The sequence below is a fragment of the Chelon labrosus genome (assembly GCF_963514085.1).
Source record: "Chelon labrosus genome assembly, chromosome: 4".
Taxonomy (NCBI): domain Eukaryota; kingdom Metazoa; phylum Chordata; class Actinopteri; order Mugiliformes; family Mugilidae; genus Chelon; species Chelon labrosus.
The window spans coordinates 3,770,891-3,784,833 of record NC_140340.1 but is presented as its reverse complement, the minus strand read 5'-3'; the positions used below and the strand labels follow the sequence as shown (position 1 = coordinate 3,784,833).

Sequence of the window (13,943 nt, the reverse complement as noted above, 5' to 3'; positions counted from 1 at the left end):
GTGATGCAACACTTCCAACGAAGATGCAATCGGGGGGCCCGCGTGTGTTTTTCTAACGGTCCGCGTCTTAAGTACCCAGCACAGTTGGCGTGCCTCTGCTCTTTTCCTCTCACTTTATCAACTTGACGGATATTACCGCTGTATTCAGTGGTGGGCATCCTGAGGCATCATATGCTCAGAACACAAGAAAAAAAAAGAAAGAAAGAAGAAGCTAAGGTCAGAGAGAGAGGGGGCTGCTGAGATCTGCCCGCTGCATTGTTCCCAGATCGTTTGCCCTCTTTTATTCCCCGCTCCTTTCAGCTTTAATTTTATCGTCTTCTAACTTTCTTTCTTTCTCTCCATCTGCCTCTAAATGACACCTAAGCGCATCGGCTGTTTCTCCTGCTGATGTGCCTGCGTGTGACCTCCCTCCTTTAGCGGAGCCATTCACAGCCACTAGCTAAAGCAGAACGCCTGGCTCTTGGCGGGCAGACATAAGAGAGACAGTGACACGCGGCTGTGCGCTGATAGACTTTCCACTGGAGTGGATTAAATCAGCATCAAGGCTAGTGGAGCTGATTACCTCGGTATGAAAATGCAGTATCTTAATGGTACATATTTTCATGAGGCAGCCCAGTTGCCTTTCATTTTGCGGCTAATATGTCTATTCTTATGAGTCATTTACTTCTTTAATTACCTTTAGCAGCAGATGCACAATGGTGTATTAATGTGAATGATTTTTACTGCCACTTTATCATACTGAGCCCGTGAAGTTGAAAGGCGTAATTGAGGTGGAAGAGCGACTCATGAGAGAAACAATATTTAGTTGACAGTTCCTCTTGTACTCTGGGAGGCTGTTTATGAGTTTACACCGCACTAAAGCTGTAATAAACGCGGTATTCGTTTAATAATGGCGGGGGACGGAAAACGCTTTCACTGAGATCTGCAACGCCGTTATTGAATCATCCCAGGAAGTTGTTTGGTGTAATCAGACAACACTGTGCGTGCGCCCGCTTGCGTGTTGTTGCATATGTCTCCTCCTCATTGTGTCTTTTGCGGCGATGAAATAACTGTTAACAGCAAGTACAACCTCATTTGCTTTTCTTTTCTTTTTTTTTTCCTTTTCCATTTGCAGCATGTGCAACTCTGACAGTCCCATGAATTTACATGTGTGTGTGTGTGTGTGCGCGCTTGCGGCGCTTCTGTGTGTTTTGTCTGCAGCTTGTGTACTTTCCTCGGTGTGATTTTCTGATCCAGACCGCTCTGAATAGAGGCCTTCTTTAGCCATCTGTTGTTAAGCTGCTGGCTAAGCAAGGCTGGGGAATCCAAACAAACGCAGAGCACACAGCAAACGGAAGCTGTCAGGCCCGCATAGCTGAGCTGACCTCGCCGGGTTAGCGGGGAGTGGATGGGATGGGGGGAGGGGGGGGTTGACCCCTCTGTACCAGGCTCCGAGTGCCCGAACCGCCTGTTTGGGGCACTGTTTACCCTTCCCTCTGCACCTCCTGCAACCTCCTCCTCCTCCTCCTCCTCTCTGCTACGTTCTCTTTTTATCTCTCTTACCATTTCTCTCCTGTACCGCTTCCTTTCTCACTCTTATACTCTTCCTCCATCTGTCACCCCCTCCCTCTTCACTCCACTCCCTCCATCATCAGTCCTGCTTCACAGCCCCCTCTCTTCTATCTTCACTCGCAGTTAATAACTTTGCTTTCGACTTGTTTTTCTTACAGTCATTTCTTTTTTTTTTCCAGAAAACATTTGTCAGGGCACTGCATTACCTGTTATGGGGAGAGAGAGAGAGAGAGAGAGAGAGAGAGAGAGAGAGAGAGGGATGGGAGGGGGGTTGCAAGGGGTGGTGTGTTGGACAAACAAAAAGTTTTTTTTTTATTCAAGTCAGATTTGGTCTTACGTAAGTGCACGCGCTGCCTTATTGTTTAAACGTGGATATTTGAAATGTTTAGTGTTGTCATAAATATTAATAGATTAGTTGAAAAGTGCAGCGAAAGAAGGGAAATCTAATGGTTTGAAGTGGGTATAAAACGTTGATTTATTTATGTATTCTACATGAATTAGTTTGGAAATCTAAACACAAGCTGGAGAGTGTTGTTGCGAGAGCCCCGTAATGCGCAAGGTTTCATCGCCGGGGCCTGTTTTCCATGTGGAGTGGCTTTTTGGAAATGGCATTAATTATATACTTACCAGGGAAGCCAGACTTTCCCTGCTTTGCATTGCAGATAAACGTCTGTATTACGGAGGAAAAGAGAAATGATGAGAAAAAAAGAAAAATGCAATTAATATAAACAGACATGATCCTCACTGCTTATCCCGCTTACATGTCTAAAAATCACTCCCTGACAAAAATTAAAAATTATATGCGTTTCAATTAAAGTGACAAGGATTCCAAGTGAATTCTATTATTACTGTATACACCGATCAGCCACAACATTATGACCATGGACAGGACAAGTGAATAACATTGACCATCTTGTGACAGTTCAGTGTTCTGCTGGGAAACTTTTGGACCTGGCATTCATTGGTGTGGATGTTACTTAAACATGTAGCACCCACCTAGACCAGACCAGGCACCCCCACCCCCCACCCCCCACCCCCCCCCCCCCCCCCCCCCCCATCCATAGCAATGACACTCCTTGATGGCAGCAGCCATCCCCAGCAGGATGCAGCCACAAAAACACTTTAGGAACAACTAAAAAAAAAAACATGAAGAACAGCACAAGGTGTTGACCTGGCCTCCAAATTCACTAGAAACTGATCAAGTATCTGTGGGATGATCCACAGAGGCCCCTCCCCTCAAAGACCCCCCCACTAGCAACATCCTGTAGCCAGACACCACAGGTCACCCTCAGAAGGCCCATGTCCATTCTCTGATGAGACCTGCACAATATTCAGAAGGTGGTCGTAATGTTATGCCTGATCGGTGTATATGATGCACACTCAACACCCCTCTAAATCGATAGCTACTAGATTGAGTAACCTGTGGCAGAAAGTCACCACAGCTTAATGTGCCATGAAAGAAGTGGTGAGAGAAGAACGTGCTCTCTTGACCTCGTTGACACTGAGGAGCAGAGGACCTTTGTCTCTGAAAAGGAAACAGCAGCAGTGATAATATGTCAGGTGAGTTGAGATGTGCGATCAGTCAGGAAGTCAAGCAGATAACCTTGACATTTAGCCCGCTGGTGTGGAAGCCCCGCAGAGGCTGCAGAGCCAAACCAGAGCTTCTGACTCTGGACTACATTAAGAGCTAACCTATTAGCTGTGTTGTCGCTGCCTGTCTGTGAGCCACGCTCTCCTGCCTAATAAAGCCTGACAAAACATGGCCGCTGAGTAAATACACCGACGCGCACACACAACGCGTGCAGAAACGCACAAACAGATGCCCGTCTCGTTCCTTCTCTTTTGCTTTGAGTGACCGCTGGGATCAACTTACACCTGCTCGCACATCTTCCAGTAATTAGGAGCAGTCTGCTCGAAACCATTTCACGTTCAAGGTCTTCCCTTAGCCGTTGGCGCGAGGAGCTCTACATGTACAGAGCTACAGAGGTCTTTCTGTTGATGGACTTGAGCAAACAACAGTGGCCTTGTCATTTCCCACTGATTCATAATGTAGACTCTGAATGTTTTCCCCTTCGCGTTTGCCCACATCGTGTCTGTGCTGTAGTCACGTTTCTCGGCCTCTTGTCAGTCATTTAGAGAACGTGATTTGAGCAATGTGCATCTGTGACACTTGAAGCAGGTGAAGGGGTTCGTTGGGTCCCTCCCTCGGGTTCGGGAACTGTTTTTGATTCGGTAAAGTTGCATAAAGAGAGAACAGAGATAAATATGTCTGTTTTTCATTGTAGTGGGAAAAGGTGCAGCGAGGGATTCAGCAGAGAGCAGACTTGACTGTGTGGCAATGCTCTGAGCTGGGATTTGTAAGACACCCAGAGCTGGCTTTAGCAGCAGGAAACCCCAAAGCCTGTAAATAATCCACATGTGCAGACTGCACATAAAGACATCCAGTACTTAGCAGTTCCCTTATCACAGCGTGATAGCCCAGGGACATAAGAGACGCTCCTGCCTCTATTCGCTAATACGGTGTGAAAGTAGATGCAGATAAAACGCCTGTTGTTTATTGAGGAAGTTGTGTTAACACGGGGGAAGAGGATGTGAACTTTGAGCACATTTGAAATGTGGCAACAAATAGAGGATTGCAAATGACAAGGATGCAGAATTGCTGTGACTTTGTTGCTGATAAAATAAAAACCTTGTTCATGTGCTGAGGGTGTTTTCTAATCAAAAGCACCTGGAGGGTTCACTCCCTCTGTGCTGTGTGTGTGTGTGTGTGTGTGCGTGCGTGTGCGTCTTAACTCGCAAACAATGAACGTATTTATGGTGTGTGAATGTGGGCGTCTGTCTGTGCAGTTGTGTTCCTATTCCAGTAACAAGCTTGCCTCCAAAACAAGCCTCAGTTTGAGATAGTAATGGGGCTGCTGTAGCCCGTAGAGTAGGTTTCAGCTGAGATGATTTCATATTTAACTCTTGACACAATAAATAAACATACAGCACAGAATCTAGAAGCATCAGCGTGACTCAACGGTTCCCATTACCCTACGTTAAAATGTGGTTTGTCTGGGGTAGCTCTTACGTCTGAATGTCCATCAAGTGTCCAGTACGTTCGACTGGAAGATCAAAAGAAGATAGATTCAGGAGGAGGAGGAGGAGGAGGAGGAGGAGGAGGAGGAGGAGGAGGAGAGGGGAGAGCTCTGAAATAGAGGAGTGGATACTGTGTAAACATTGCAATGACAGTTCACAATAGGTTATTTTAGCCCAGCATTAGGCCTCACAAACACATACCACCCTCAGTGGCCTTTTAAAAATAATACAAACTTAACAGCAAAATGCAAAAGTGTGCAGCTTCTCAGCCGTCTCACCTTTTTTAGTCTCTTTTATTTTTACGCTAGCAGCCGTCTGTAATCGCCCGGTAACTTTGGGCTTTCAAACGTTGTTATTTAAGCCGACGTATTTATGTCTGTGCTGTCAGGCAGCGGTGTGATTCCAGCTAATGTGCCCGTGTCAAGATGATTATTGACTGTGTTTTGTTTTTTTTTTCTTTCGAGGGCAAGATCACATAATTATTACGCTTACTTTAATTGGAATAATAATTTAATGACGCTGTTGACATCCTAATTTTTTTTTTTTCTTCACATGCAACGTGGTAAAATTATATTTAAATTGCCGTGTGCGTTACGCACGCTCTGAAGATCCTGTAGGATTGCAGAGATGGAAATATAGCAGTCATAATTATGTGTGGGCACAGTGGTGTGGTGGTTAGCACTGATGCTGATCACAGCCAGAAGGTTCTGGGTTCTAATCCATGGGCCAACTGGTTCCTTTCTGTGTAGAGTTTGCATGTTCTCCCTGTGTCTGCGTGGGTTCTTTCCGGGTTCTCCAGCTTCCTCCCACCGTCCAAAGACATGATCGTTAGCCCTGTGACAGACTGGAGACCTGTCCAGGGTGTACCCTGCCTCTTGCCCAGTGACAGCTGGGATAGGCTCCAGCCCCTTTTATCGACCCTCCACAGGACAAGCGGTTACAGAAGATGAATGAATAATTACGTGAGAGTGTATTCTTCTCCACGTACATGTTGCGCCGCCATGTTTCGGACAAACCAGCCACTTGACTCCAGAGAAGACCTTCACATTTTTACGTTGAATGCTTGACTCCATTGGGTTTTTCTACTGGAGGTGAATTCCGTTGGTTTCAGTCAACAACCTCAACATCTAGATGCCGCTAAATCCTCCAGCATGCAGCCTGTCTACAAACACAGACCTTGTTTTCATTACTTGTGTTTTAATAGAATATTTGCCTTAAGATGAAATGTTTTCCTTAAAATGAACAAAAAACAATCTGTATCTATCTTATTAGTGCAGTGTCATAACGTCTTATCTGCCTGTTGGAAGAGGCTTTGCTTGGTGTGGTGATGGCCGTGGGGATAGACTTCCCAGAAATGTATCTTTTCATCCATTACTGTCTGAACTTCCTATCATATCCTGTTGACTCAACTCTCTTTGTTCCAACACCCTCGGCTCTAACCCCAGACACACACATACCGCACACACATTTCACTGCATGTGTCATCAGTTACAGGGAAAAAGAAAACAGTAAACTTTGTTTACTCTTCTGTGTGCCCGTAATACCACACCCTGGGCGTTTTTTTTTTTTTTTTTTATTTTCGTTTTAACTGTTTAACTTTTTCCCCTCAGACTTCATATTTCCTTATTAACGTTATTATCAGTGATTCAGAGGTAGATCTTATTGTTGCGTGGTAGCTACAGATGTAGATTATCAGCGCTGTGCATGACAATATCCTACCAATTTATTCAAATTGCATTTTTAAAATTGTAAACTTTAAAAGCTGTTCAAATTCTTATGTTAGATTTATTCTTATAGCCTTATTTATAACCAATTAATTAAAAAAAATACAATAATTAAACTTGAATAAATTATCCATTAACAGAAAAACTTTTTTATTATTTTATCAATTTTATAAATATTTATTTTTATTTATTTATTTGACAGGGACAGTGCACATTAATGAACATGTATTCACACAGCAATAGACAATAAATATGCCGGATTATAGCAACAATGCTAATTTGCATCCTCAGTCCCTAAGCAGGTATAACACAATAACAGCACATCACAAGGCAGTACATTACTAAGAAGATAAAAGTCAATGGTTACAAAACTGGTTCGCTTTCAACCACTGCTTGAGGTGAGTTTTGAAGGTTTGTAATGTGGGACACTCCCTTATGGAGAGTGGAAGACTGTTCCAGATCTTACTGGCCTTAACAGAAAGAGAATTTTGTCCAAAATATGGCTTCGTAATATAAGTTAAAGTTATTGTCATAATTCTATACCTGACCCCCGGAGACAGTCTCACAATAATATCAGTCACTAGTGTTTTTCCGATCTCCTCCCAGTGTCGTTCAGTTCACAGCGTGCTTCTGATTTAGGGCAAATTGTAAGCTGCCCTGGAGTGAAAAACTTAATGTGCCTGAAAGGTAAAATCTAAATATCGGCGTCAGGCGTGGGAGGGAATCTTGCTCACGTAGTTCTTAGTTTGAATTTATACTCTTTCTTTATGAGTATACTTGCGTGCTGGGGGGGTTCCCCTCCACAAATTTCAAAGCAAAAGACGATTAGGCATGCAGAATGAGATGTGTTGGTCTGGTGTCGTTTATCTTTTCATGAGAGCACGGAGACATACGCAGTGAATACAGGTTTTTTTTTTGTTGTTTTTGTTTTATTTCTTTTAATTTTTTTTGTACTGTAAAGTTGAGGATGGTTTGGTGCCAGGAGTGTGGCCTCTTTGTAGCCTGTGGTCATATTTATGCCTCATGATGTCATCTGAAAGCTGTTTGGGAGGGTCAGTGCATACTCCCACACACCAGACCGTCATACAGCTGTTAGCCTCGGCCCCCCTAACCGTCTCTTCCCTCTCTGCCTTTAAATTATTGTGTGACACAGACTTTACCGGCATCTCTTGTCTTTTTCTTCGTGTGTACGCGGAGCTTTCTATTTGTTCCTCCACCGTCGATATCTTGCTTTCACACAGTCTTTTAAAGGTTTCACTTACTTTTTTTCACACGTTTGCTCTAACCTTTCCCTCTGCTGTGCTCTCGCGTTCATTCTCACTATTTTCTCGTTAAGTCCTCCACCGTTTACAAATTTCTGAACTTCTCAAATAATTGACTTGAGGACTAATAGAATGTGCGTCTATGAGATGAGCCGGGATGCGCCCCCCCACCTCCACCACCCAACTGTTTGTTTAATTGTGGGAGCAATCGTCTGAGGAACATGGAAAGAATGAGGCCAGTTATTTACCCAGATGGTTTACTGGTGGAGGTGTGAGGCTGGCCAGCTCACTGTGGGAACACGACGCTTGCTTTTCTTGGTATCGCCGACCGTTTTCAAGACCACTGTGTTTTTTTCCCCAGGCTCTCTCCAGCTTTGTTTGCTCTGGATGGCATGTTTGATTATTTATCGTAAGGGAAAAGGGAGTAGCTGAGCAATAAACATGTGACTGCACTGTATTTTGTTTTCCACTGAGAAGGCCGTGTCCTTTAACAGATATTTGAAGCAGCCATAAAGTCTTTTATTTGCTTTCTGGACGGCAGCTTGACTGAGCTAGAGGAGGATCAAAAAGGCACTGATTAGTTTCTTTGACAATTTGTGTTTGGTGTAAGTGCAACTTATCAACAGACAAATATTTCTTCTGGATGGCTGTGGATGATTCGTCTTCTCTCTCTGCCTGTGAATTTATTTGGACATCTGATCACTGTTTATGCTAGCTTCAGCTGGAGTAAGAGAGTATGACAAAATGATCTGCGACGGTTGTTATCAGTCAGAAGGCGAGGGGGATATTGTTCCGTGGGGAGGCCTGTGCCTAGATAAGGGACTTTAAGTCTTTTCTATATAGCATTTTTAACACCTTTTTTTTGTGTTTTTCTCTGCTAGGCTCTCCAAGTGGCTCGACAAATACTTCTCCAGCAGCAGCAGCAGCAGCAGCAACACCAACAGCAACAACAGCAGCAACCCCAGTCACAGCAACTGCAGTCTCAACAAAACACTGGCCGCAAATCCCCCAAAGCCATCGACAAGCAGCAAAACCTACAGGTACCGTGGATATGTTTTCAGCCTGACACACTCTTATACATTAGCTGCTGATTATCAGGTGGTTTGGTTCTTTGAAGAAGAAGAAGAAGAAGAAGAAAAAAAAAAAATGAAGTGAACTTGTGCAACTCTCACTAGAACACGGCGTGCAAGAAAAAAAGTACAGCACTGGGCTAAGTTCGCAAACAGGAAATTAAAATTGGCTGTGCAACATTTGCAGTTATGTATGCTCACACGTTAAAATGCGATTTAGCTGCGCACACACACACGCAAAAAAAATAAAAAAAAAATCAGCCGTGTGTCATCTAAATCTAAAGCAACAAAAAAAAATGAGCTCTGTATTTAGGCCAGAGACGCAGAAAAGCACTTTTGTGGCCTGTTTAGACCACACATGCTCACACCATATTCTCTGGATCATCACAGTTTGTGATTTCTGCAGCAGACAGGATTTTCCTTTTTTGACTTGGAAGTGTATAGTCTGGGTATAAACAGGAGAAAGTGTGGAAGTGAGGGGAAGAGAAAACGTGAGACGTGGGAGCTTCGTTCCTCCCACAGAGAAGTGAGAGATGCTCCATGCTTTCCCTGCTCGCCTTGAACCAGAACATAAACCCACAACACAGCCTGCCACCAGCAGCAGGAGGTGCTGTAGAGCAGCCCACGAGTGAGGTGGCAGATCAGGGTGGTGGGCTTGGAGGTGGAGGAGAGAGGGGCGGGAAAGAGCAAAGGTTGTGATAGTTAAAAACAAAAAAATAAAAGGTGGTGGGACAGTTATTCGGACTGCCTTTGAAATGCAAAGAAAAATCATTTTTTAATTTACCATCTTGCTTTTAAATCAAATAGTGCTGCATATCTGATGCAATATTTACGTCTCAGATCAGCTGCCTCAGAGATGTATATCTTTGTTTGAACAAGGGGCGGTTGTTTGTGTCGGCGTGAAATTGCAAACGACTTCAGGGCATATTTGGTAATTAATACGGAGGCCCTGTTCTCTGTGTGTGTATATATATATAATATTTAATACCCTTACTATCCCATTGGGGGCCCTTTTTAATGAGCTATTGTAGCAGCTAGGTCTAATGTCAGGTTGTGGAAAAGCCTCTTTGTTGTGCAGATGTCTTCGGAATAGCTCCAGAGGATGAAATATGACTGTGATGACCTTTCAGTTGTGTGCATATTTGTCAGGATTCAAATAAGTTGAAAGGATCAAACTAAACAGTTTCCCCAGCCTGCCAGGGAATTGTGCTGCAGAGGTCAACAGAGGGGACCGCAACGGCAGATTCCAGCGTACAGCCAGTTGTTGGTACATAGTGAAGTACTAGACCATCTCCTGCAGACAAAGACAAAATTAAAATTCTAATTTATTAATGTATACAGAGAGCTTGGCCAAGCTGTCACTCAGCTATTGAAAAGAGAGTCGGGCCCTTTCCCCCCCGCTTCCCCTCCCCTCCCCTCCCCTCCTCTCCTCTGCCCGGTTCTTATGAAGAGAGCCCGGGCTTGCTGTAGTATCTCACTAATGCTGTAAATTGCCTGCTCTCTAATGTTGTATGTTAAATTTTTGCAGGGTTGAAACTGCCATTATGAAAAAGCCACAGGTCCAGACAAGTGTTTGTTTATCTCCGAATTACATATTCTGCTAATTAAACAACACGCACATGCACGCACACGCACACGCACACACAAGCCGAGTGTTCATACATAAACATCAGTGTGCCGTTCTGTGTAAGCATGCATTACATTTGTAGTTGGGTTTTTTTTTTTTTTTCTTCCTGGTTTTGATATTTCTGTTGTTTTCTCACAAACACATTTTGTGAAACACCAAAGTGCAACAGTCAGGGTTTCATCTCACATCCTCTTTTAAGAACAAACCCCGAGCTCAGAAGACCCCCTTCACTCAGATCATTCTGTGTCTCCATCACACGGTCCGGATAATGATTCTCTGTTGAGCCGGACTGGGTCATCAAAAGACGTGATCCAACAATTATGAGACTGTGTAGTAAGCTGACACCTCATAAAAGCACCTGATCTGCAGACGAGGCTCCATTCATCTCAGCGGTCTTCCTATTAGGCACGAGGAGCTGTGCAGAGAGACTTTTACTCATTTGGAGATGTGACTCACTTTCCTATTCATTCAAGTCAAAAATAATGAAGCGCGGTGGATATGAAACATCTGAAAAAGATGACCTGCATAGAGTACTGAAGGGAAAAAAAATATGAGTCAAACAAGCCGCGGAATCCTTGATCAGCATTAAATGGCTCTTTGGTTTTATATCTCCAACAGGGGTGCCCCCCTTTCTCCCCCTCCAAACCCCCTCTCGCCTCTGCACCACCCACCCCTGCCTCTAGATGAAGATGCCAGCGCTGTATACTCAGCAGCCCAGAGGCCTTTTAATCATACTGGATATACAAACAGCTGCTATGAAGGCTGGAAAGCAGCTAAACATACTTGACTGGTCAAAAAGCCAGTAAATTACATTGACAGAATGACACATGTAATTAAAAGAATCCATGCCGCTTTTACCTTTCGCGCTCCACACCTACAGTGGCACGACGACGAGAGCAGGCAACTCCCACCCCGCTAATTACCATTATCAGTGAAATGGTAGGGTTTGACTCATTAGTTCCATGTGCATTTAATTAGAGGCAGGCTGAAATTGGATTTAACTTATTACTTTTTCATGGATCACTTTCTTGTCATCACTTCAAATTGGATTGCAGCCCCAGGTAACTAATTATGCCAGCCGCAAGATCAGGAGTGGAGAAATAGGTAATTAGGAACAACACTGTCGGACCCTCGCTGATAGTCCACCAGCACCCGTGGTAGGGGGAGGGGTGGGGGAGAAATTGATGCTCGTTTGTGGCTGGTTAACTGCACCATACTGCCAGGGATCCAAGGTATGCATTCACCTCATACAGGGGATTATATGGCACTCAGCTGGGCAGTGGATGTTGTGTCAACATGGTGTCTTTGCTATCAGCGTAATAGCCAGATTAGGTTTGTTTCACATCCGGGACCGTGTCAAAGATTGATCTTCACTACTCATGTCACGGCTACAGTGTGAGGTATGGCCAGTGGCCGGCTCAAGCTCCCTGTGTGGACACGGCTTGAATGACATCGGTGGATTTCTTGTGCACAATAGAAACGAGTGTCCAGTCAGAGGAGAGGCAGGTGGACATCGTGGGGGACGTTAAGATGCAGCTAACGAATAAGGTTATGTACTAGTCAGAGCTTTCTTTGGTATTTGACACATGAAGAATCCGCCTCCTCTGGGTTTTATTGTTTCTGAGTGTTCGCCCTCTACGTCATTCACACTCGCACTGAACATTTTCATAATGTCAAAGTTGTGTCGCTTCTTCACACGCAGGAAAACTGCTGATAATGTTTCAAAACCACACTGGCAGATGATTTTTGTATCTACACCGGTTAGATCAGTTAAAGCTCCTCATTCTTCTCCTCTTCTCTTTCACTGTTGTTCTCTCACACCATAGTGTACAGCCTCACAGAGGGCATCTGCAGGTCAAAAGATAATGTCTTTTAGGTTTACAGGATGAAAGCCTTTTAAGTTGGAGAACCCCCCCGCCCCCCTCCCCTCACAACGCCCCGCCTCCCCGCGTTTGCTCTTCACATCCTTCATTTGTGGTCTGTTGGGGGGAAGCGTGATGTGACACAATCCAGGGGCCAAGCCTCTGTCTGACAGGACGGGGAGAAGCCGCCGGCTCTCTTTCTCTCTCTCCCTCTCCTACTGTTTTTGCAGTAGGCCCATGGCATTGTCCTGACACATGTATACCACAGAGCTCCAATCTGTAAGTCATTAGAGCACTAGGCCAAAGCCTGTCAGCTGGAGCTCAGCCAGTGCTGCAGGGTGATCTGAGGCAGCATTTCGAGGTGCCTCTGCAGCCCAGTCGGCTGCTGGCCCGGAGTGGCACGGGAGTGGTCGGCGACTGGCGAGGTGACAGCAAGCACAGGTCTGGGTTCACACTTTACGTGAGTTTTTTCTACAAGACGTTTAAATTTAAATTCAACAGAAGCCTAGAAAGGGAAGGAATAGACTTGTTGGTTCTGAAGTTCGTTTCCACGTTTGCACTGCTGTGATTGATCCATACTTGAAGGAATGGTTTTGTATTTTGGGAAGTATGCTCATTCACTTTTACTCCAAGACAGATGAGATAATCTTTATTAATATGAAGCCACTGCCAGCAGCCATTTAGCCTAGCTTAGCCCAAAGACAGGAAACGGGGGGGGGGGAGAGGCTAGCCTGCCTCTGTCCAAATGTAACATAATCCGACTGGGTCTTGTCTAACCCGGGGCATGTCCTCACTGAATTTGCCAGACTATAAGCACAGACTCCAAGGGATCACTGCGCACGTCCAAAAACTCCACCCACAGCGTGTTTTATAATTCTTGAATGAATAAATGAAAAACAATTAAAAACATAAATTAAAATTAGTGAGAGTCAGATTTTCCCTCTATGAGCTAAGTGACGCTCTACAGTCAAGTCTAGCAAATGGGCATGACGTTTTTGCAGAAACAGAAACATCCTGAACATCGGAAACGCTCTTCAGCTGTAAATAAATCCCACGATTGACTGTCTGCGTTTGTGTGTGTGAGCCTCAGAACCAGTTTGTCTCTTTGTGTTTGTGAGAGCGTCTCAAGGTGATGCCGTAATGAAATCCCATTTGGATGTGTGCGTCGCTTTGAGGTGATACAATCTGTCAGGAGCGATCAGCGCGGCACGAAGGCCGGTGCTCGCGTGAAAACCCGGGGATCAGGCCGCCCGCCTCTTGTGCCTTCGCGTTTTCCTTGTCATATTGTAAAAATGTGTTATGTGTACTGTACAGATTAGAACCAGGTTTGGGATAATCCTGTCAGGATGAAGTCATCTGTCCCAGTTCCACATAGCCAAGCAGAGACTTGTGTGGATGTGTGTGTGTGTGTGTGGCGGGGTGGTGGTGGGGGGGGCGCTCTCTTCAAGCCAAGACGATGACTGTCGAACTGACTCCAGTCACAGCCCCGCGAGCCACTCCACCATTTTCAGTTTCAGGAGGCTCTACTCTTCGGAGGCCTGATGTTTCCCTTCAAGCATTCAACCCTCACACAAATTCCCCCCCCCCCCCCCCCCCCCCCCCCCTTTAAAATTTGTTGTATCTTTGTGTCATCCCCTGGCGTTATAGCTTGATGTCGAGCGAGTGTTGTTCAGAGTGATTCACGCGCCCTTTTGCAGATGGGGTGGAAGGACGGATGGATGGAGGGACGGATGCACAAGTCAACCGTAGCATTAATAAACACTCAGAGC

General features: G+C 45.0%; 1 protein-coding gene across 2 annotated transcripts in view; it reads left to right on the top strand.

Moving 5' to 3' along the window:
* foxp1b (forkhead box P1b) overlaps positions 1-13,943 on the top strand; it is a 150,072-nt gene that overhangs the window by 91,600 nt on the left and 44,529 nt on the right. For both annotated transcript variants that reach the window (XM_084542776.1, XM_084542775.1), the window contains exon 6: positions 8,497-8,655. In XM_084542776.1, the coding sequence (XP_084398902.1) occupies positions 8,497-8,655 (159 nt within the window). The remainder of the gene's footprint in view (positions 1-8,496; positions 8,656-13,943) is intronic.